Source organism: Diabrotica virgifera, chromosome 8, assembly GCF_917563875.1.
Source record: "Diabrotica virgifera virgifera chromosome 8, PGI_DIABVI_V3a".
NCBI classification, from domain to species: Eukaryota; Metazoa; Arthropoda; class Insecta; order Coleoptera; family Chrysomelidae; genus Diabrotica; species Diabrotica virgifera.
In genome coordinates, this window is record NC_065450.1 from 90,549,629 (window position 1) to 90,570,845 (window position 21,217).

General features: G+C 34.2%; 2 protein-coding genes across 2 annotated transcripts in view; one reads left to right on the forward strand and one right to left on the reverse strand.

The window, feature by feature from the left end:
* The window catches only part of LOC126890816 (meiosis-specific with OB domain-containing protein), a 99,797-nt gene that overhangs the window by 38,768 nt on the left and 39,812 nt on the right, over window positions 1-21,217 (forward strand). Inside the window, exons 4-6 of the mRNA XM_050660008.1 lie at window positions 6,832-7,052; window positions 11,123-11,273; window positions 20,933-21,119. Coding sequence (XP_050515965.1) covers window positions 6,832-7,052; window positions 11,123-11,273; window positions 20,933-21,119 — 559 coding nt within the window. The remainder of the gene's footprint in view (window positions 1-6,831; window positions 7,053-11,122; window positions 11,274-20,932; window positions 21,120-21,217) is intronic.
* Window positions 16,244-19,635, reverse strand: LOC126890815 (uncharacterized). Its single transcript, XM_050660007.1, has 3 exons — window positions 19,442-19,635; window positions 18,935-19,166; window positions 16,244-18,303 (listed from the first exon to the last, which is right to left on the reverse strand). The coding sequence occupies exons 2-3, from the start codon at window positions 19,160-19,162 to the stop codon at window positions 16,669-16,671; spliced, it is 1,863 nt and encodes a 620-aa protein (XP_050515964.1). The 5' UTR covers window positions 19,163-19,166; window positions 19,442-19,635; the 3' UTR covers window positions 16,244-16,668.

Below are 21,217 nucleotides of genomic sequence, written 5' to 3' on the forward strand. Positions count from 1 at the left end.
ATCTTTTTTTCGCATCTCTTATCATTTTCGAGTTACATGGAGAAAAAGGAAAATTTAAAAAAAAAATAGAAATGCGCTCTATAATTTGATCTTATTTTTTTCAAAACCCATTCATTTTAAACCCGTCCACCTTTTTGAACCTAGAAATAACATTATAGTAAAAAGTATTGCAGAAGGAAAACGATGCATTTAAATTCTGATGGATGAGGGGTTAAATTACTTCTCATTTTTTCTTAAAATACATTAGTCGTCAATTTTTTTGCAGCATATCTCGCTTAGTCTGAATGTAATTGACATTTAATATTGCTCATTTTAAAGGTCTTTTCAAGCACTACAAAAGGTATTTGTATCATTATACACCTAAAATCGACCGTTTCTCTGTTATTTCAAGTTGAATACACCGATTTGAGCATGGACAAAAAAACAAACTCTTCTCATCTACCACATCTCTTTTTGTGTTATAACTAGATTTATGAAGGAACGAATCTCTTTGTTTTTTATAAGCTACAAAAATATTTTATATAGTTTTTTTCGTTAGATGCATAGTTTTTAAGGTATTCGCAAAAAACCGTCCACAAAAGTGTCATTTTTCAATGAAAATGGGCAATTTTCAACCACGTAAAGCTCAAAAAGTATTGAGTTTCAAAAAAAATTATAAAACAGTTTTTGCTTAGAATTAGGTTCTATAGCCACTTCTGTGGCTATTTTAACAAAAAAATGTCTCACTCCCGAGAAGGGGTGGGAACCACCCCCCGAGATAAAAGCACACATCGGCATAGGGTAAACTTTGTTTCTTGAGCTATTTCCTACTTACTGTGAAAATATCAAGTAAATCGATGTAGTAGGATGGAATTCGGAGCCAAATACCCTCACTGACTGCCCTATGTATAGAATAGAATAGAAATATATGTTTTATTGTCACTGAAAATTTTACAATTTTATGGACAAAGCTTACAAAAAGTCGGGAAAAAAAAAGAATGTGTGTGTACTTTGTACGCACGTAAGAAGTTATACTTCTACTACATATTTTGTGATTTTTAAGACAATACCAATAATTTAAAAAAATAAAAGAATAAAACGCACACAAACACATTGAAAAATGCCACAAAGAAAAAATGATTTCTGAACGATAATAATTGTTGGCAAAAATTTTAAATACGCATTTTCTGAAAAAAAAATTATATAACAAATATACTTACAATCATAAAATGCATAAAAAAATAAAAAAATAAAAACTTGCATCGGGAATCGAACCCGTGACTTTCGGGGCGCTTTGATTCGTAATCGAAGCCTAGACTCACTCGTCCAATTCCACATTATTTGTCATGTGGAAAAATAGGGTAACTGAACGTTTTACTGTTTGACAGTTGTTTTGAATATAATTAAATTATGTAGTTTAAATTTTGTGGAAGAAAATATTAAAATATAACAAAACAGTAAGAAAACAATATATTAGATGAAGATTGGTAGAACTTTTGTTGGTAATCAAATTAAGTATGTAAATCAAAGCATTACATACCTACTAGATAAATAAATCTACGCCAAAAAATCATAATTTAAAAATAAAAATCGGACCTAATTTGGGATTTCTCTCTAAAATCCCCATTCTTGAGAAAATAAATGTACAGTAGAGCGTCGATTATCCGAACGTCGATCAACCGAACGACCGCTTATTCGAACTATCGACTCCCGCGTCCCGCACTCGAATACCGAGCAAGCGTTAGTAATTGACGCTTAAAATATCTTCAATTTTCTTCAATATTGTATCCAAAAATAATTATGTTGTTGCAAAGACTGCACTTTTTTGTTTAGTTGCTAGTTGTCATTATCAAGATATAAATAAATATGTAGGTATATAAATATGGCTTTTATTCACTTGTGGATAAATATGTATAACTATAAATATGTATCAATATATTGTAGTTCGATTATCCGAATAAATCGGTTTTCCGAACACCTATGTCCCCCAATTAGTTCGGATAATCGACGCTCTACTGTATTTGATATATAATATTGAATAATTTTTGACATGTCATTTGAACATCCAATCAGAACAAAGTTATAATGCGCATGCGCCGGGATCATAGGTTTTAACATATAAAAATTCACCCTCATATCGCCGGTAAAGGAGTATAACTTCAAAACAAAAACAAATACAGTTTACTGAAATTACAAAAATCGTCAATATTAGTACATAATTGCATATTACATATCTAATACAACCATAGGAACTAATAAGTTTTGCGTATAACACCCAAATATAGATAATAATAATAAACCTAATAAACTCTAATAAACCAAAGAAGAAAAATATATTTGAATAATTGCTGTCTATACTCATTGTTTGAAAACATATTCAGTTTTTTCAATCCAAGGATGAATGAACATTGAAAATGAGCTAGAATCTCTGTTCTTATGGTGTAACGACGAGCAGCGGGCAAATACACTTTTTCAAGAAATTAACGCATCCCCTTAAAAATTGGTAATTTTTGATGTCTCAAATTTCCTAAACCTGTTGTTCGATTTAAGTGATTTTTTTAATGTGTTATAGCCTTATTCTTTAACAATATCGCTGTAATAATATTGTTGCTAGACACGTAAATTGTCATTGTATACCAATACCGAGTGTACCAATCAAAATGTGATTTTCTCTCTCAAAGTTCGCGTTATCCTGTGGAATATTTTAGCATTTATAAAATACTGAAATTAAAACCCAACTACATAATTATAGCCTCATGTTTTATTAACATGCTGCTTTTTGATTCATTCGCTTTTGATTCATTTATTGTTAAGTTGGATAATAAAAAGTTAGGTACTTTCACAACTAGCCTTGTTTTTCGTCAATACAGGGTGTTTTTAAATAAGTATGTCAAACTCTAAAGCGGCCCATAAATTGCGTTCTTGCTCGACAGTTTTGTTCGACGAGCAAGTCTGTTCGAAGAAAAATGATTATTGCATCATTTTTCGACATTTTTTGACAGTTTTCAACGCACACACTTACGTTTTGCGTCATTTTTGTTCGAACAGACTTGCTCGTCGAACAAAACTGTCGAACAATAGCGCAATTTGTAATTGCTTTTGCTTTATAAACGTATGTCTGCAAATGCTTCGTTTCCGAGGTAGGGGGTGTTAAAATTTTTTCTTACAAACCAAAGATTTATTTATTGCCCTAAAACCGATTAAAATATGCAAGTAAAATGTGGTAGGTTTTAAGAGGTAGTTATTGCGCATTTGTGATATACAATTAGGAATTTTTAATATTCACTATTGGCGCGCATACGGGTAATACGACCCTTATGTGCGCCAATTGTGTACATAAAATTCTTAATTGTATGTTAAAAAATGCACAATAACTAATTTGTTAAAACCCACCAAGTTTCATTTGCATATATCAACCGGTTTAAGAGCAATAAATAAATCATCAGTTTGTAAGATAAATCTCAACAACCCCTATCTCGGACACACGTTTAAAAAGCAAACTGTCATTACTTTTTCATGCAAAATTAACCCTTAAAGTTTGTCGCACTTATTTAGAAACACACTGTATTGATAAAAAATCCGACTAGTTGTTAAAGTATTACCTAACTTCTTTATTATCCAACATAAGCGAATGAATCGAAAACCAGAATGTTAAGAAAACATGAGGCTATAGTTAGGTTTTAATTATTGTATTTTATAAATCCTATAATATTCCACAGGGTGATGCGAACTTTGAGATAAAATCACAGTTTGATTGGTATACAGCCGGTACACAATGACAATTTTCCTGTCTAGTCTAGCAACAATATTATTACAGCGATATTGTTCAAGAATACGGCTATAACATATTAAAAAAATCACTTAAATCGGAAAACAGGTTTAGAAAATATACGACATTAAAAATTTCCAATTTTTAAGGTGGTGCGTTAATTTCTTGGAGAGGTGTATATATACCTAAATACAATTACATATAGATAAGAACAGATTATACGAAAATATACCCAAACAATACATATTGTTTCAAATATTCAAAGAAAAAGCGATTACAAAAATTGCAATTTGGCATTATACATTATAAATTCATTATACAATAACTTACACACAGCCAACGGAATTGACAATGAGAGGTAGCTTGAAAAAAAAAGCTCTGTTCTTATGGGACAGAGAATAGATAGGAGATAAATATGATTTATATAGGTATATATAAATAATACGCTACACCAAAATGTTGATATCCAAACAACACTGTTTCAAAGCGTTTTAATAGTGAAATAATTATTGTAGAACACTTTGTTCAATTTTTGTAAATGGAATTTTGTTTCGACATGCCGCGCTGGGGCCCCTGAACGTCGGGGGCCCCGTATAATTTATACGGCTGATACGGCGGTAGCTACGCCTCTGAGAGTTACTCACTTTAAATATCTGGGATGCTACGTTACAGACCAACTAGACCCAAGTAAAGAGATCAAATGCAGAATTGAAATAGCTCGTACTGCGTTTCTAAGAATGAAATACGTACAGAATCGTTCAGCTCATCAAGAAACGTAAAATCGAGGGCCCTAGAAGCAGATGGGGGAAGGAAGCAGATGTCATGGCCCAAGAACATTCGGACAGGAATACGCAGCCGAACAACTATACGGATTATCTGAATACTGTGAACAACTCGTCAATGAAATTGGCATTGTTAGGGTTACCTAATTGGAGCTGACAAAAAACTAGTAAATAACAAAAATCTACACTGAACAATAATCTTCACACTGCCACCATTTTTTGTGACTACGACAAAGGTTTTGATTGTGTAAATCACGGCATTTTGATAAAAAACTAAATTTCTACGGAATTCGAGATATTTCTTTCAATTGATTCCAATCTTACTTGGATAATAGGAAACAACTGGATAGAAGAAATGATACAGACTCTAGTCTCAAAAACATTGTATGTGGTGTACCTCAAGGTTCAGTATTGGGTCCTCTACTTTTCCTTATCTTTATTAATGACATCGCTAATTTAAAAATCGATGGAAAAATCTTCTTTTTGCTGACGATACCAGTAACACTTGGAACAACTTAAATATTGCAACTCTTCATGCTACTATAACTTCTGATCTACTTACAATAAAAACCTGGTCCGACTCTAATTTACTCTCATTTAACATAGATAAAATAGTACATTATCTTATAAAGGAGCAGCCAGATCAGTACCCTTGAATCTGTAAAATTTCTTAATATTGAAACCGTGATTCAATGTATTATAAGTTACTAAGTGTTGCTAAGGGCAACCGACACAATAAATCACATTCGTAACGAAAAATAAATCTCCACTACACTTTAAATATCATTTTTAATAATTAAATGTAATTTTTGGTTAAAATAATTTTTATTTTAAGATAATATAAGTCTTTCTTTAGTCAATGACTGTGAAATAATTTCTTAATTGTTATAAATAAAGTCACTACGATTTAATAAAACAAAAACAATTATCTCGGCTTCAGTTGGTCGTAGAAAATGTTTATTTTGTTTTTAATCTTTATTTTGTCTTCAGCAACAATAACCTGCAAGTTAAATATTAAATTAAATTAAAAATTAAATTAAACTCATAGGATGTACAGGAGCGGCTTCAGTTCTAAATGTTTATAACGAAATTTGCCCCCTTATTTTCAAACCCGAAATAAGAGGTTTAAAAATGCTATACGCAATTATTTACATCAGAATATGAAAATATAAGTCTTTAGATTAGAAGGAGAGTGGATCTTGGATTAACTCTCTACGATTTTTTTTAAGTTGTAGCCTTGGACATTTGACCCCTTGGGATAAACAAGTTATAATCTAAGCAACAAGTTCACCAATCGGGCTCTACAATTTTCTATTTTTTTATATTTGGTATTGAAAGATCTTCATTTTAAAGCCTTAAAAAATACATAAAAATTATTTTTACAATAAATAATGCAATTGCAAAAAACGGCCATTTTGGACCTTTGGCAGGCTGTTGTGCAATAACGTATTAACTAAATTAAACTTGCCATAGCTCAAATTGTAGGTTTTTTAATTTACTACAATTTTCTGTTTAAAAGTTCTTCTCTAAAATGAATATCCTAAGCTGCAAAATTAAGAATCTTTAAAAATTGCAAATTTAACAAATGAAAAACGTCATAAATAAAAAACCGCACAAAATTTTTGGTTACATTTTAGTAGAAGTTATTCCTGTCATCGTCCTTTACAACACCTGGTAGGTTTCAAAGATTCCTGAATTATATCACGTTTTTTACCCACAGCCTGGGGTATAAAGTAGACTACGCAATTTGCAATTTATTTTAATTTTGCAATTTATTGTTTTTGTTTTACTTCATTATTTTTTTTTCTGGATCCTGCGTAACAAAAAAGTTGATTAATAGCAAGCTGAAAATTTGTTAATAGCTTGACGGTGTCTAGTCGGACAAACTTTGATGTACGGGAACACTGAAACAGGGGAAGTTTTAATTGTGGAACAGGTTACAGGTTTCAAACTCCCAATTGATTTGTTACCCTTTCATTAAACTATCATTCAAAAATCAGACTGTTATTTACCCAACATAATTCTTGCCATTTGACATGTTCTACGTGTCGGAATTATTAAAATGCCCAACATATTTGTCGGACACTTTTTTTCATTAGGTATATAAAGTTTGTTATTGAATAAACTTAAAAACAACCTGTTAGTTTTCACAATTATAAACTTGTCAGGATGATACGTTCCACAATTAAAATCACGTTCTACAATTAAAACTTCCCCTGTTTCAATGTTGTCCTGTTCCTGTTCTACATTAATCTCTAATTACCTCGTACTTTTAAGCTTTCTAATGATTTGGTCTTTCAGATCTGAACATTGGAAACCAAGACTAACAGTACTTTTTATGGCAGATGTTCGAATCAAATGGTCCGATTTTGACAAACAGTTTCAAGCATCAGTAGCTGGTAGAACAATAGTCACAGAGAATCCTAAAGGAAAGGAAGTAGATCTGCTTTTGAATTACGCTAAAGATGCTCCTATCGAAACGTTTGCTATTGTAAACCAAATCATTACAGCTTTACCAGATCGTAAGTACTCAGTATACAGGGTGTTTCATTAATAATTGTCCATATAGTAACTGGAGAAACTTTAGCACAAAATACGAAGATTTAACCTAAAACACTTAAATAAAATGTGGTTCCTTACTGAGTTACAGGGTGTTTTATATAAAAATTAAAAAATTATTTTTTCTCACCATTTTAAAACTATTCGACTTATCCTTTTCATACTTGGCAGAAAGTATAGGTGCTATAGAAACTACTAAATTATGTTAAACAAACGTTTCTGGCTATTACCAGAGGCGTACGACGGGGGAAAGTGAATGGTTGACCCTTTCCAAATTCTACGCCACTGGCGGAATTGCTATTTTAGTTCAATTTTTGGATTTTCCAATACTTTCTATGAAAATAATATACTGTTCATTCGTAGCGATAAAGTCATTACTTTTCGAGATCTTTGAAGTTAAAAATGAAACGATACGGTTATTTTGATTAATGTGTCGCTTCATTTTTAATTTCAAATATCTCGAAAACTAATCATTTTATCGTTACGAATGAACAGTATATTATTTACATAAAAAGTATTGGAAAATCAAAAAATTACACTAAAATAGCAATTTCGTCAGTGGCGTAAAATTTGGGAAGGGTCTACCAGCGACTATCCCCTGTCGTACGCCTCTGGTAGTAGCTAGAAACATTCATTAATCTTAATTTAGTAGGGTGTACAGTACCTACACTTTCTGACAAGTATGATAAGGATACGCCAAATAGTTTTAAAGGGTACTGGGTATAAATAATTTTTAAACAAATTTAAGGACGCTAGAACTGCACTCCATAGAGGGCAAATGGACTAATATCAAAACAGCAGTACTGACAGCAGCAGCGTCCACACTGGGAAACAAGAAAAAGGAGAGAAGAGCAGCATGGTTTGATGACGAGTGCAGACAAGCAATAGAGGAAAGAAATGAAGCACACAAAATGTACATAACAAGAAGAACACGGGAAAGACGAACATTATTTGAAGTCGCAAGACGGAAAGCAGACAAGACGTGTAGAAATAAAAAGAGAGGCTATGAAAATGGACAAATAGAAAAAATGGAAGAAAATTTCAAAAACAACGAAATTAGAGGGGCTTACGAATACCTAAAAAAGATAAAAAGTGGGTATAAACCTCAAACAAGTCTATGTAAAGATGAAAGTGGGCAAATAATCAGTGACCAACAGAAAGTCACAGAAACCTGGAAGCATTATTTTCAGACACTACTTGGAACTCAAGTAGACATGGAAGATGAAATGGGTATGATCTACGTAGAAGAGAATGGAGTAGAAGCTCCAACCATAGAGGAAATTCTCGAAGCCATTAAGGCCCAGAAAAACAATAAAGCTCCGGGAGTTGACGAAATACCAGCAAAACTATATAAGGTAGGAGGCGACCACCTAGCAAGTCACATCCACGCGCTCATCAAAGACGTATGGCAAGAAGAGAAAATACCCGACGACTGGAAGAAAAGTATAGTATGCCCAATCTATAAAAAAGGAGACAAACTCCAGTGCAAAAACTACGTGGAATCTCTCTACTATGTACAGCATATAAAGTCCTCACGTATATTATAAACCAGCGGCTCCAACCACTAGCAGAAAATATTATTGGAGAGTATCAGACGGGCTTCCGACAAGGAAGATCGACACTGGATCAAATATTTACAGTCAAACAGATCTTGAGCAAAGTATGGGAATGGGAACACGATGTTGATGTTCACAACGTGTTTGTAGACTTCAAACAGGCATACGACTCAGTCAAAATGGACAAACTATACTATATATTGGCTATATTGGCAATACCATACAAGCTAATAAGACTCATTAAAGCCACAATGGATGAAACTCAGGCATGTGTACGAATACAAAACCACCGGACAGACTTTTTCAACATTTCGCAGGGACTCAAGCAGGGAGATGGGCTGGCCCCAACATTGTTTAACCTGGCACTGGAGTATGCGGTTAGGCAAATGCAAACTGGACGAGGAAATCTACTGACCAACCGAACGGTTCAACTGGCCGCTTATGCTGATGATATTAATATTATGAGTAGAACATCAATAGGAGCACAGGAAACATATAATATGCAGAGTTAAAAACACAAACAAAAAGGCTAGGTCTGGAAATTAATACAGAAAAACAAAAATAATGACTCAGATGAGAAGCACTATAGTTCAAGAAAACATTATACATGAAGATGACATTGAAACGGTCGAAAAGTTTACATACCTGGGAGTAGAAATATATGCCGACGGATCAGAAGATGGAAAAATACGGAAGAGAATAACGCAGACAAACAGAGCTTATTTTGCCCTCTCCCATATATTTCGGTCTAAAAGTGTCCACCGAAATACAAAGATGAGAATCTATAAAACCTTAATTCGACCAATAACATGCTATGGCAGTGAAGCCTGGGTCCTGAAAGAAACATCCAAAAACAAACTCGACACATTCGAAAGGAAAGTACTTAGGAGAATACTAGGACCTGTGAGGGAAAACGGAATCTTCAGAAGTCGATACAACAACGAGCTTTATCAACTTTATAAGGAAACCCCCCTGTCAGACTTCATTAGAATAAAAAGATTGCAATGGGCCGGACATGTGATAAGAATGGGAGAGGATAGGCTACCAAAACGAGCACTGAATGCTAGAATGCAAGGAAAGAGACCGGTTGGGAAGTCACGAAAGCGCTGGGAAGACACAGTAAACAGCGACGCACAAGCCCTTTTAGGAGTCCGTGTATGGAGAAGAGTAGCCACAGACAGGCAAGGGTGGAGGCAAAAAATAAAGGAGGCCAAGGCTCAATTTGGGCTGTAGTGCTGTAGAAGAAGAAGAAGGATGTATAGTAGTCGCACTTTCTGTCAAGTATGAAAAGGATACGTCGAACAGTTTTAAAATTCTGAGCAAAAATAATTTTTAAATTTTTTATATAAAACACCCTGTAACTCAGTAAGGAACCAAATTTTATTTAAGTGTTTTAGGTTAAATCTTCGTATTTTGTGATAAGGTTTCTCCAGTTACAATATGGACAATTATTAATGAAACACCCTGTAATGTAAAATTCATTCAATGAGGACTTCTTCTTCTTCAGACTGTTTGCATCCACTGCAGACAAAGGCCTCCCCATGAGTTCTCCTACACTCTTCTCTGTTTTATGCCATTTGGCGCCAGCTTCTCCCCATTTTTGTTTTGATGTCGTCTAGCCATCGTTTTTGTGGTCTTACTCTACTACGACTGTGTTCGCGTGGTTCTCGTCTACGATTCGTTGTTTTGCCGTGCCACATGTCCTACCCAGTTCCATTTCATTTGCGCAATTGTTCCAATTATATCTTCCACCTTCGTCCTGCGTCTTCATCCTCGTTTCGTATACTTCTCTCAGAGATACTCCTAACATAGCTCGTTCAATGGTCTCTGTGTTGTTCTTAATCTATTGGCTGATGTGATAACTTTTCAATGCCTGGTTGCATTAACATATTATCTTAAGCTAAAAACGTGCCTTAAGTTCAACTTACGAAACATGCGCGTTGAGTCTTAGATCAATTTTCAGCTTGCCACAATGGATTGCCTCGTGGATTGCTTAGATAAAAATCGAAAATTATGGTGCAACGTAAGTGAGACTTAAGCGGCCCTATCTATAACCTGAGCTGGGCAAAGCTGGAGCTTAAGATTTGTTGGTGCAACCCTGACATAAGTGTCATATTTTGATTTGTCATCACTTCTGTTGTATTTAAATTTATTTTTAAACCGATTTTTCCACACGAGCTCCTGGTTTTTCATCCGCTCCCTACTTAGAGGAAACCAAGCCCAAACTCCAGTATTATTTTACCCAAACCTCAAATTCCTTCCCTATATCCCCCCCCCCCCACTTTCACCAACCCTTGTCAGCGTGGCGCATTATGACCAACTAACCCCAAATGAGTTTTAAAACAACAGGAATATCAGAATCTTGTCTCCAGGTGGGTGCTCAATGAGGACTATTATAATAAAAATAGACCTGTTGTTCATGTACTGAATTACCTACATAAATTTAAAGTTTAGATACGATTAATTTCAAATTTTAGCAAATTCTATTCGAGATGTTATGAGTGTAAGACAAGTTCATGATACCCTCAGAACTTTCAATGGTGGAGTAAGACAGTTTACAGCTGTACTATATGCTTTCGTGTATGCGTTGGACTTAGATGGTTTGTCCAAAACACTTTTGATCAAATGGTAAATATAGAAAAATACTCTTTATTATATTCTTCTTATTATATTCTTCTTTCCAAGAAGACTCTGCAGTCTTCTTGCAAAGCCTCTTTGATAACGGGTAAACCTAGAAACACGTGTCAGAGTTTGATATTGTCAGAGACTGATATGTTTTGTATTTGTACGTACTTATGACAAATAATGAGTGAACTGAAATAGTATATTATGCAACGAGCATTTAATGATGGTCATTATGAAGCGAGTATGAGGGTTACGAAACGAGCCGTATGCGGCGAGTTTCGTATAAAGTACGAGCTTCATAATGATAATTAAATGCAAGTTGTATACACTATTTTTTCTATGATCATTCACAACAAAAAATATATTCAAATTTATTAATTTTGTAACACTAATAAACTCAGTAGTTTGTCAGTTTGATGATTTGTTTACATATTGAGAACTGTCAAAGCGTATGTATTTGACTCGCCATTGGTCACTGCGCGTGTACCACCTTTATCGCGAATGCCATATCGCGATTCTATTGGTTAAAAATCTGTATCTTAATGAAAATCTGTATCATAATGAAGCTCATTATGATACAGGTAGTGACATCATAATTTATATGTATTATAGTATGAGAATAGAAAATAGTATATTATACAACGAGCATTTAATGATGGCATGGGGGAATATTATGAGTAGAACATCAACAGGAGCACAGGAGCACAGGAAACATATGCAGAGTTAAAAACACAAACAAAAATGCTAGGTCTGGAAATTAACACAGAAAAAACAAAAATAATGACTCAGACGAGAAGAAATATAGTCCCAGAAAACATTATACATGAAGATGACATTGAAACGGTTGAAAAGTTTACATACCTGGGAGTAGAAATATATGCCGACGGATCAGAAGATGGAGAAATAAGGAAGAGAATAACGCAGGCAAACAGAGCTTATTTTGCCCTCTCCCATATATTTCGGTCAAAAAGTGTCCACCGAAATACAAAGATGAGAATCTATAAAACCTTAATTCGACCAATAACATGCTATGGCAGTGAAGTCTGGGTGCTGAAAGAAACATCCAAAAACAAACTCGACACATTCGAAAGGAAAGTACTTAGGAGAATACTAGGACCTGTGAGGGAAAACGGAATCTTCAGAAGTCGATACAACAACGAGCTTTATCAACTTTATAAGGAAACGCCCCTGTCAGACTTCATTAGATTACAAAGATTGCAATGGGCCGGACATGTGATAAGAATGGGAGAGGATAGGCTACCAAAACGAGCACTGAATGCTAGAATGCAAGGAAAGAGACCGGTTGGGAAGCCACGAAAGCGCTGGGAAGACACAGTAAACAGCGACGCACAAGCCCTTTTAGGAGTCCGTGTATGGAGAAGAGCAGCCACAGACAGGCAAGGGTGGTGGCAAAAAATAAAGGAGGCCAAGGCTCAATTTGGGCTGTAGTGCCGTAGAAGAAGAAGAAGATTTAATGATGGTCATTATGAAGCGAGTATGAGGGTTACGAAACGAGCCGTATGCGGCGAGTTTCGTATAGAGTACGAGCTTCATAATGATAATTAAATGCAAGTTGTATACACTATTTCTTCTATGATCATTCACAACAAAAAATATATTCACATTTATTAATTTTGTAACGCAAATAAATTCAGTAGTTTGTCAGTTTGACGGTTTGTTTACATATTGAGAACTGTCAAAGCGTATATATTTGACTCGACATTAGTCACTGCGCGTGTATTCTCCTTTTCATGACCATTTTTCAGTGCGTCACAAATTATAGAAAAAAAGGTAAGTCCGTGATAATACACATTTATGACATTTATTCTAACATGACATTTTAGTTAAATCTGACAGTTGTCACATTTTATTTTCAATTTGGAATAAAAACAAATCAATTGTGTCTATTGCATTTATAAAATGGTATTTTCTTTGATTTGTATAGTCTTATAAATTGTACAGATTATATTGATAATATTATTATTTTATTTAATAAATAATTCTTTTTTTGATTATGGCGCCATCTATCGACAACTAGAATAACTAGAAGAAATGTTATAAATGTCTATAATCACCGACGTGCCTTTTTTTCTGTCACATACAATTTAATGCGTTAGAGAGAAATCGAAAAACTGTTAGGCACTGAAAAATGGTCATGAAAAGGACTATACCACCTTTATCGCAAATGCCATATCGCGATTCTATTGGTTAAAAATCTGTATCTTAATGAAAATCTGTATCATAATGAAGTTCATTATGATACAGGTAGTCACATCATAATTGATATATTATAGTATGAGAATAGAAAACGTATTTTTATAGTGTGTAACGCATTTAATACCTAGCCTAGCGCCTTCGGCTTACAAGGTTATCAAATTAAAAAAAAAGACACTACAAAACAGAGAATCCCCTCGTTCAAAAAGAGGAATACATTTTGTCATTTGGCACTCATGCCGATCAAAAGTTCTCATTGCCCCAAGACTAGAAATCAATTGTTTGTAAGTTACAGAGTTTCAAAGTGTCGGTTTTTAGTCTGTTCGAATACCTAATACATATTTCCATATTTGTATAATATGCACGGTGTTAATAAATAAGTGCAACAAACTTCAGAAACTGATTCTGTATGAAAAAATAATGCCAGTTCGCTATATAAACGTATGCCCGCCAGTGGTGGTTGAGATATGCAAATGAAATTTGAAATGTGACGGGCCTTAAGAGTTAATTATTCGTTTTTTGTCATACAATTAAGCGATTTATATTCATCATTGGTGCCCATACGTGTAGGTAATGGTCTTAATTGATTTAAAGTTTTTGATTGACCCGTAGAACACGAATTTTTTGGGTAACAGTTGATCCGGATGTCGATAAGATTGCTATAAACAAAGAAATTGAGTAATTGCATAACAGCGATTTTTCGCAAAACAAAACATTTTTTTGTATTTTTTGGGTGATTCTAAGCAAAAAATGTTCTTACAAGTTTTTTCGTAGGATGCATAGTTTTCGAGATAAACGTGGTTGAACTTTCAAAAAATCGGAAAATTGTAATTTATGAACCCGAAAAACTTTTGATTAAAAAAGAAAATAGCAATTCTGCTTACCGCATTTGAAACTTTAAGTCAAATTCTATCAGTTTTGATTATTTGCATTGTTAAAAATTAATTTTTTTATTGTTAAACAAAGCTATGCATTGAAAATATCATTCAATCACTATGTGTTTATAGCTTTGTTTAACAATAAAAAAATTCATTTTTAGCAATGAAAATAATCAAAACCGATAAAATTTGACTTGAAGTTTTAAATGCGGTAAGCAGAATTGCTATTTTATTTTTTAATCAAAAGTTATTCGGGTTCAAAAATTGCAATTTTTCGATTTTTTTAAAGTTTAACCGCGTTTATGTCGAAAACTATGCATCCTACGAAAAAACTTGTAAAAACATTTTTTGCTTAGAATGACCAAAAAAATACAAAAACATGTTTTGTTTTGAGAAAAATCGCCGGTATGTAATTCCTCAAGTTCTTTGTTTCTAACAATCTTATCGACATCCGGATCAACTACTGTTACCCAAAAAATTCGTGTTCTACGGGTCAAAATACATAAAAAAAAACTTGGGTAAGTTCATCTGAATAAAGGAGGCCGTTGTACCCCCCTGGCGACAGGACTAGTGCAGGAGTCGGAAGTCAGGCGCAGGAGTTTTGAGTCGGAAGAGTCAAAAATTATAATTTCTAAAATTCGCATAAATATAGTTCTTTGATAAAAAAATTTCTTCTATTTATTCATAAGTATACAATACTGTTTTTCACATAATATATATTTTCATACACTTCATTTATTCAAGTAAAAATTAAAACAACTAAATGTTCACTTACAACACTAACTTATACTTTAATGACAAACAATTGAGCAAATAATCTCAATGGAAGCATTGGCTTTGCATGGTTTTAGAAAGTTTGGATAAATCTGGCTCATAACTTGTTGTTTTAAGTTTCAAACATGACTCTAAATTTTCATTTGTTAGTTGGCTTCTTAGTTTACTTTTAATTATATTCATGCAAGAGAACGCTTGCTTCCAAGAATATGTGTCGATCCGAATATAGTTAACACTCCAAATGCCAACTTCTTCACCTCACTGTAGCAATCTGGAAGACTATTCCATGTATTCGCGACATTTCTTTCAAAGCTGAAACTCCAACTCTTCCAACTTTCTTTTCAATTCTGTAAGTTTTCCACTCAACAAAGCTTTACTTTTTAAATCGATCTAAAGCATTTCTAAAGATCCAGTATCAATTCCAAATGGCTCAACGTGGATTTCGTTACTATTTGTGTTGAGAGGATTTATTATGAATGCTATAGTGGTTTTGTTCTTTTTGAATTGTTCAAATCTGTAACTGTGATGAAGTAATTCGTGTCAACAGTTGCACTGGTTTTATCGCGATATTGCTTTTGGAATTGAAAATGAAGTAGTTTACCGGTCTGAATATCTTCTCCAAAAAGAATTAATTTTTCTTCAAAACAAACCAATTCTTCCATCAAAACATAGACTGGGTTTCCCTTTCCTTGCAGATGTATTTATTTCATTCAAGCACAAAGCAAAACGCTTTAACACCTTACCTTTGGAAAGCCATCGCACTTTATTGTGAAGAAGGAGGTCGGACTACTGAGCCTCCATTTTGTTTAAGAACTTTTTAAACTGACGATGGTAGAGTGCTTTTGACAAGATGCTATTAACAATCTTGATCACCAAATCCATGACCTCAACTATTTCGTCTGGAAATGTTTGGACACAAAGCGTTTCTTGGTGTATTATGCAGTGAAACGTAAGAATTTCGTGATTTATTTTGCTTTGAAGAATCGTTGTTGCCCCTTTATTTGTTGCTGTAATAATTCTGGCTCCATCAGTTGCTATTGAAACGATTTTATTTAAATCATCTCATTGTCTTCAAGGCATTTTTGCACGGCTTTCGCTATATCTTCAATAGGGGAGGCCGGGGCTGGTTGACGCATTTTTTACATTTTTGTACCTAGATGCTAAATTAAAAGATTTATTACAACTTTTTGCTCAATGTACGAAAATCTAATCTTTTGGGCAAGAGATTTTGTAAAAATAAACATCTTACAGACTGTACTTTATGTTCAATTTGAGAAGGAAACATGTATGTCACTGTGCGCCAACCAGCCCCGTCACGGGGTTGGTTAACGCACTACCTGGGGTTGGTTGACGCAGACAAAAAAAAATAATTTAAAACACATTTTTAATTAAAATGTAAAAACATTTTATCAAAAAACTTAAAAAAATACATACAATCATAAATTCGTAAATCTAAATAACTAAATACATTAATATGAACTGTAGATAACATACGTACAAAAACATTAAAATACCTAAGTGTAAGAAAAACATTAATTGCTTTCGCAATTTACACAAACAAAAAAAATACCAGGATTGTCAGCACAAGCCTCATGCGCCCACATTTTGCAATTTGAGCATTGTATCCAGTTTTCCCCCGAAGCACTATTTTTGTATTTGTCCATACAATAGAGGCAAAAGCAGTCCTCTTCGTCTGAATCGATACAATCTTCATCAATTTTCTTCATTTTTTTGTTTTTGGCCTTTGTTTCTTTTTTTGAACCAATCCTTCTTTTGGCAGTTTTTGTATTATTTTGTTCCTCCTCAAGAGCATTTTTTACAGGCGTATCTGTCAAGATTGCTGTATGACGCTTTCTTTTATTATTTTTAGGTTGTTCCTTTCTAGCTGCAGCTTTTGGTAAAGGCTTTAATTTTAATGGAGTGATAGGAGGTGAGTTCTCATTCTCCTCTTGAATGGAACTTTTAGAACAGTTCATTTGACAATCAAGTTTGTTTTCAAAAAGAGAAACGTCATCAGGTTCCTTTGAACATCCTGGCTGCGGCTGATCTTTGCATAACGGCTTGTCGGACAGATTCGATTCAATTGACAAATCTGACTGCTCTTTAGAACCATATTGATTGGTGGAATTCATCGGTTCTAGTGGATCAGGTCGATCAGTAGCATATCCTGGCGAAAACTCGTGGTCTTTAAAGATATCTCTGTTAAATGGAGATATTCCAGAGACTCTAAACCCTGACATAATATTTTTTGGTGTAGCTGCTAATGGCAATGCGTCTCGAACTATTACCGGAATGTCATAAATAGTCATAGTGCGTCCAGGATTGTTAGTAATCCATGAGTCACAGGCTGAATTAATATACTTCTTGAACGGTCCATAGACGGAGCGATCGAGCGGCTGCAGTTTATGAGAACAATGGGGCGGGAATGATAAAACCGTCACCCCATTATTTTTTAAATAATTTAAGGCAGCTATAGACAGATGGGAATCATGGTTGTCCAATAATAAAAGTGATGGTCTGTCTAAGGAACAACCAACATGCTTGACAAAATGTCTAGAAAATAGTAGAAAGTGTTCCTTTGTCATCCACCCTGAAGGATTTGCAGCTCCAGCAGCTCCAGGGGGCCCAGAAGTCAGAAAATGCTCCTTAAAATTAACTCGTGGGAAAATAAAAAAAGGTGGAATTGAGTTTCCTGTTGCAGATACTGAGAGAGCCATAGTAACCAATGTACCGTGTTCTTGAGAAGTTATACGACCCACTTGCTTAAATCCACGTCTGGCTACGACTCTATTGGGTTTTTGGACTGTTGTTACTCCTGTTTCGTCCATGTTAAAAATCTGAAATGGTTCAAATCTATGACGATTTAGAACCGTTTGTAAATTGGAAAAGAACTTTCCAACATTTTCTTTATTAAAACTTGAGGCGCGCGCTAAGCTAGTTGCTTCAGGGGTTCTTATTGCAAGTGTCCTGTGTCGCTTTAAGTAAGCCGTAAACCAATCTTCACCAGCTATTTGGTTTTGGTTCCAAGAATCAGGAAATTTTACTTTTAACGCTTGAGCATACTCATAACCAAATTTTCTTACTTCTTTGACTGATAAGCCAAAATATATATCGCTAGCCTTTTTCAAATATTCCTCGAGGAGATTTTCCTGCTCTGCGGTGAACACCTAAAAAAGGAACGGTTTTAACCTTGGAGAAGACCTATCTTGTGTTAAATTACATAAACATTAAGAATCCACAGTTTTAAAACCGTTGACGATATGTGCTTCTCAAAAACATTTTCTGTCTACTCTATCTCATATTATGTACCTATAAGTTTTTAGTTTGTGAAAACTGTCATTATAGATAGCAGTGCGTGAAGGATTTAAAGTGTGCGTGAAGTCACAATGTATTTTAAATTGGATTTACTTTTTCGCACTGTTTTTTGGTACACTTTTATATAATCAAATATCCTTAACTTTCGCGTTGTCATGGTGATGACATAGGTATATTAGCAATAAATTACAACAAAAGTTTTGACAGTTTTGTGGTGTGAAAGAAGTTAGAATTTTTTAATGTCAAAGTTCTAAAAATTGTAGAATAGAAATGAATTTCAGTGACGAAGAGTTACAGTTTTTTTATTTGTTTATCGTAGATAAAATATTGTATGAAACTGTGCTTGAAGTACTTTTTGCGAACTTACGCGATGTATAGCACTCGTTCCGCTGTCGCTCGTGCTCTAAACATCGCGTACGTTCGCAAAAAGCATACTTCACGAACTGTTTCATAAATAACTCTTTTAGTTAAATAAAATATTACCTGGCGGTTTCCAAAATATCCCACGGTAGTCGATGGATGAACAACTTCGCTGTTAATCTCTTCATCCGTAAATTTCTTGCAAAACCGTCTTAAAGTGGCTTCGGGGATATCAAATGATTTTGCTGTTTGTCTTATAGATTTTGCATTTAATTTTATCTCTCTGACTGCCCTTAGCATAACATCTGGTGGGGTTTTTCCCTTCTCGGACATTCTTTTATAGATACGCATTTTGCTGAAATAAAATAAATTAAAGAAAATGTGAATTTTTGGGTCGGGGTTGGTTGACGCATACACCAACCAGCCCCTTAGAGGGTGCGTCAACCAACCCCACGTGATGCCATTTTGTATTTACTAAAACGATACCTAAAATGTGGCATTTGTATTAAATCTAACGAGAACATATTATAAAAGAAGATTTTGCCATCATTATACAAGAGAAAATATTACATTATCTCTAAAAATAAAATATTTACAACAAAAAGTGTGAGATATTAAAAATTTACTTACCACGCCAAAAAACGAAAAATGTGCCGTGTACACTCTATCACTACTGATCTCAAACTAAGAGTAACGTTTGTGAGTGGTGGTCATCGAAATGCTTCGGACACCGCTGATTGCGATGTTGTCAAGTCTTTTAGTTGTAAGTAAATCTTAGTGCGTCAACCAACCCGGGGCGCCAACCAGCCCCGGTCTCCCCTATTAAAAATATATACCTAACAAAAAGGGCAACTAGTGCCGTGTATTTTACATCGCAAGACTCATCTATAGCAAGGAATAAGGCGGAAGAAATTTGAATATCTTTCACCTGCAAATATGTTTTTCATATTTGAAGATATTTTAGCTATTCTATCTTGTACTGTTTTAGCAGATAGTGGCAAATATTTGATTGTTTTCAAGATTTCTGGTTTGTTTTTGAAATCACGAAACAGTTTAGAAGGCTTTTTAAATGTTTTTTTGGTAAAATAAATATTATTTGCGGGTGGAACTAAAGAGCCGCAGCTTCACATCCAAAGAGCCGCATGCGGCTCGCGAGCCGCAGGTTGCCGACCCCTTGACTAGTGTTATAGAGCTTCATAATGTCGGTTTTTAGTCCATTTTTCAAAATCATGAATTTGGACACGTTCCGCCGCACACATTCAATGTTTCCCTATCAGAAAAAAAAATAGATCCCATATTCGTGATTATTGAGATTGAAGATGCCAAATATGTAGGACAAAATAAATGTGTAGGACGCTATATTTCCAAATTGATGATTTTGAAAAATATACTAAAAACCGATACTTTGAAACTCTATAACTCAGAAACAATTGATTTCTGAGTCTTGGGACACTGAGAACTTTTGATCAGCATGACCAAAGCTACCTCTCTGCAAAATTTCAAGTATCTCGGAAACGACGCATTTGCGGACATACGTTTATATTGTAAACTGTCATCATTTTTTCATGCAAAATCAGTCCCTGAAGTTTATTGCACTTAACTACCAACACCCTGTATATTATACAAATATGTATTATTCAAATGGACTAATAACCGACACATTCAACCTCTATAACTCAGAAGCACTTTATTTCTGAGTCTTGATGTAATGAGAACGTTTGACTAGTATGACCAAATTTTTACATAAGAAAAGTGTGGTCCTTTACTAGAAAACTTAAAAATGTTCTGATAATCATTAACAGAAAATTGTAGTGACATATTTGGCAAATGTAATTTAGATCAGCGGTTCTCAATCTGTGGTGCATGTACTGGTGGTACATATGATTATTTGTGGAGGTTTGCAAAACGCAAAAACAGCCAAAATCAGCCAATCTAGTATAGGTAATTAGAATACCTACTAGATAGGTATTTCAGTTAGGTGGTACCAAAAATAATAAAAAGTATTTTATGGTACATGACTCAAAAAGATTGTGAATCACTGATTTAGATTATGCGTGCTGTATAATGTACCTATCATCATGTAACATTTCTTTTATCTAAAAACGTGTTTTGTATTTTTAGCGGAAGATGCAAATTGGAAATGAAAAGTTCCAGCTGCGAGAATAGCGAATGTTCTGCATTCATGGAAACTACACCGGTAGAACCTGAAATACAGTTTGACATCAGGATAACTTTGACAGATCATACCGGCTCTTTGAAAAATTGCAGATTCGGCGGTACTGTCGCAGAGAAAGCCTTAGGATGTACGGTCAGTGGTTTTATAATATTCTTCTTCTTATACTGTAGAAGTAAAAAATACTTCGTTTTGTAGCTGGTATACCTATATAAATTTTATTAAAAATTTTC

What these genes read in the sequence shown, in the direction of transcription:
- LOC126890815 (XM_050660007.1), bottom strand. Translation starts at nt 19,162, where the DNA reads ATGCGTATCTATAAAAGAATGTCCGAGAAGGGAAAAACCCCACCAGAT. An exon ending in GATATTTTGGAAACCGCCAG is followed by an intron (nt 18,304 to 18,934) that starts GTAATATTTTAT and finishes TTCCTTTTTTAG; the next exon opens with GTGTTCACCGCAGAGCAGGA.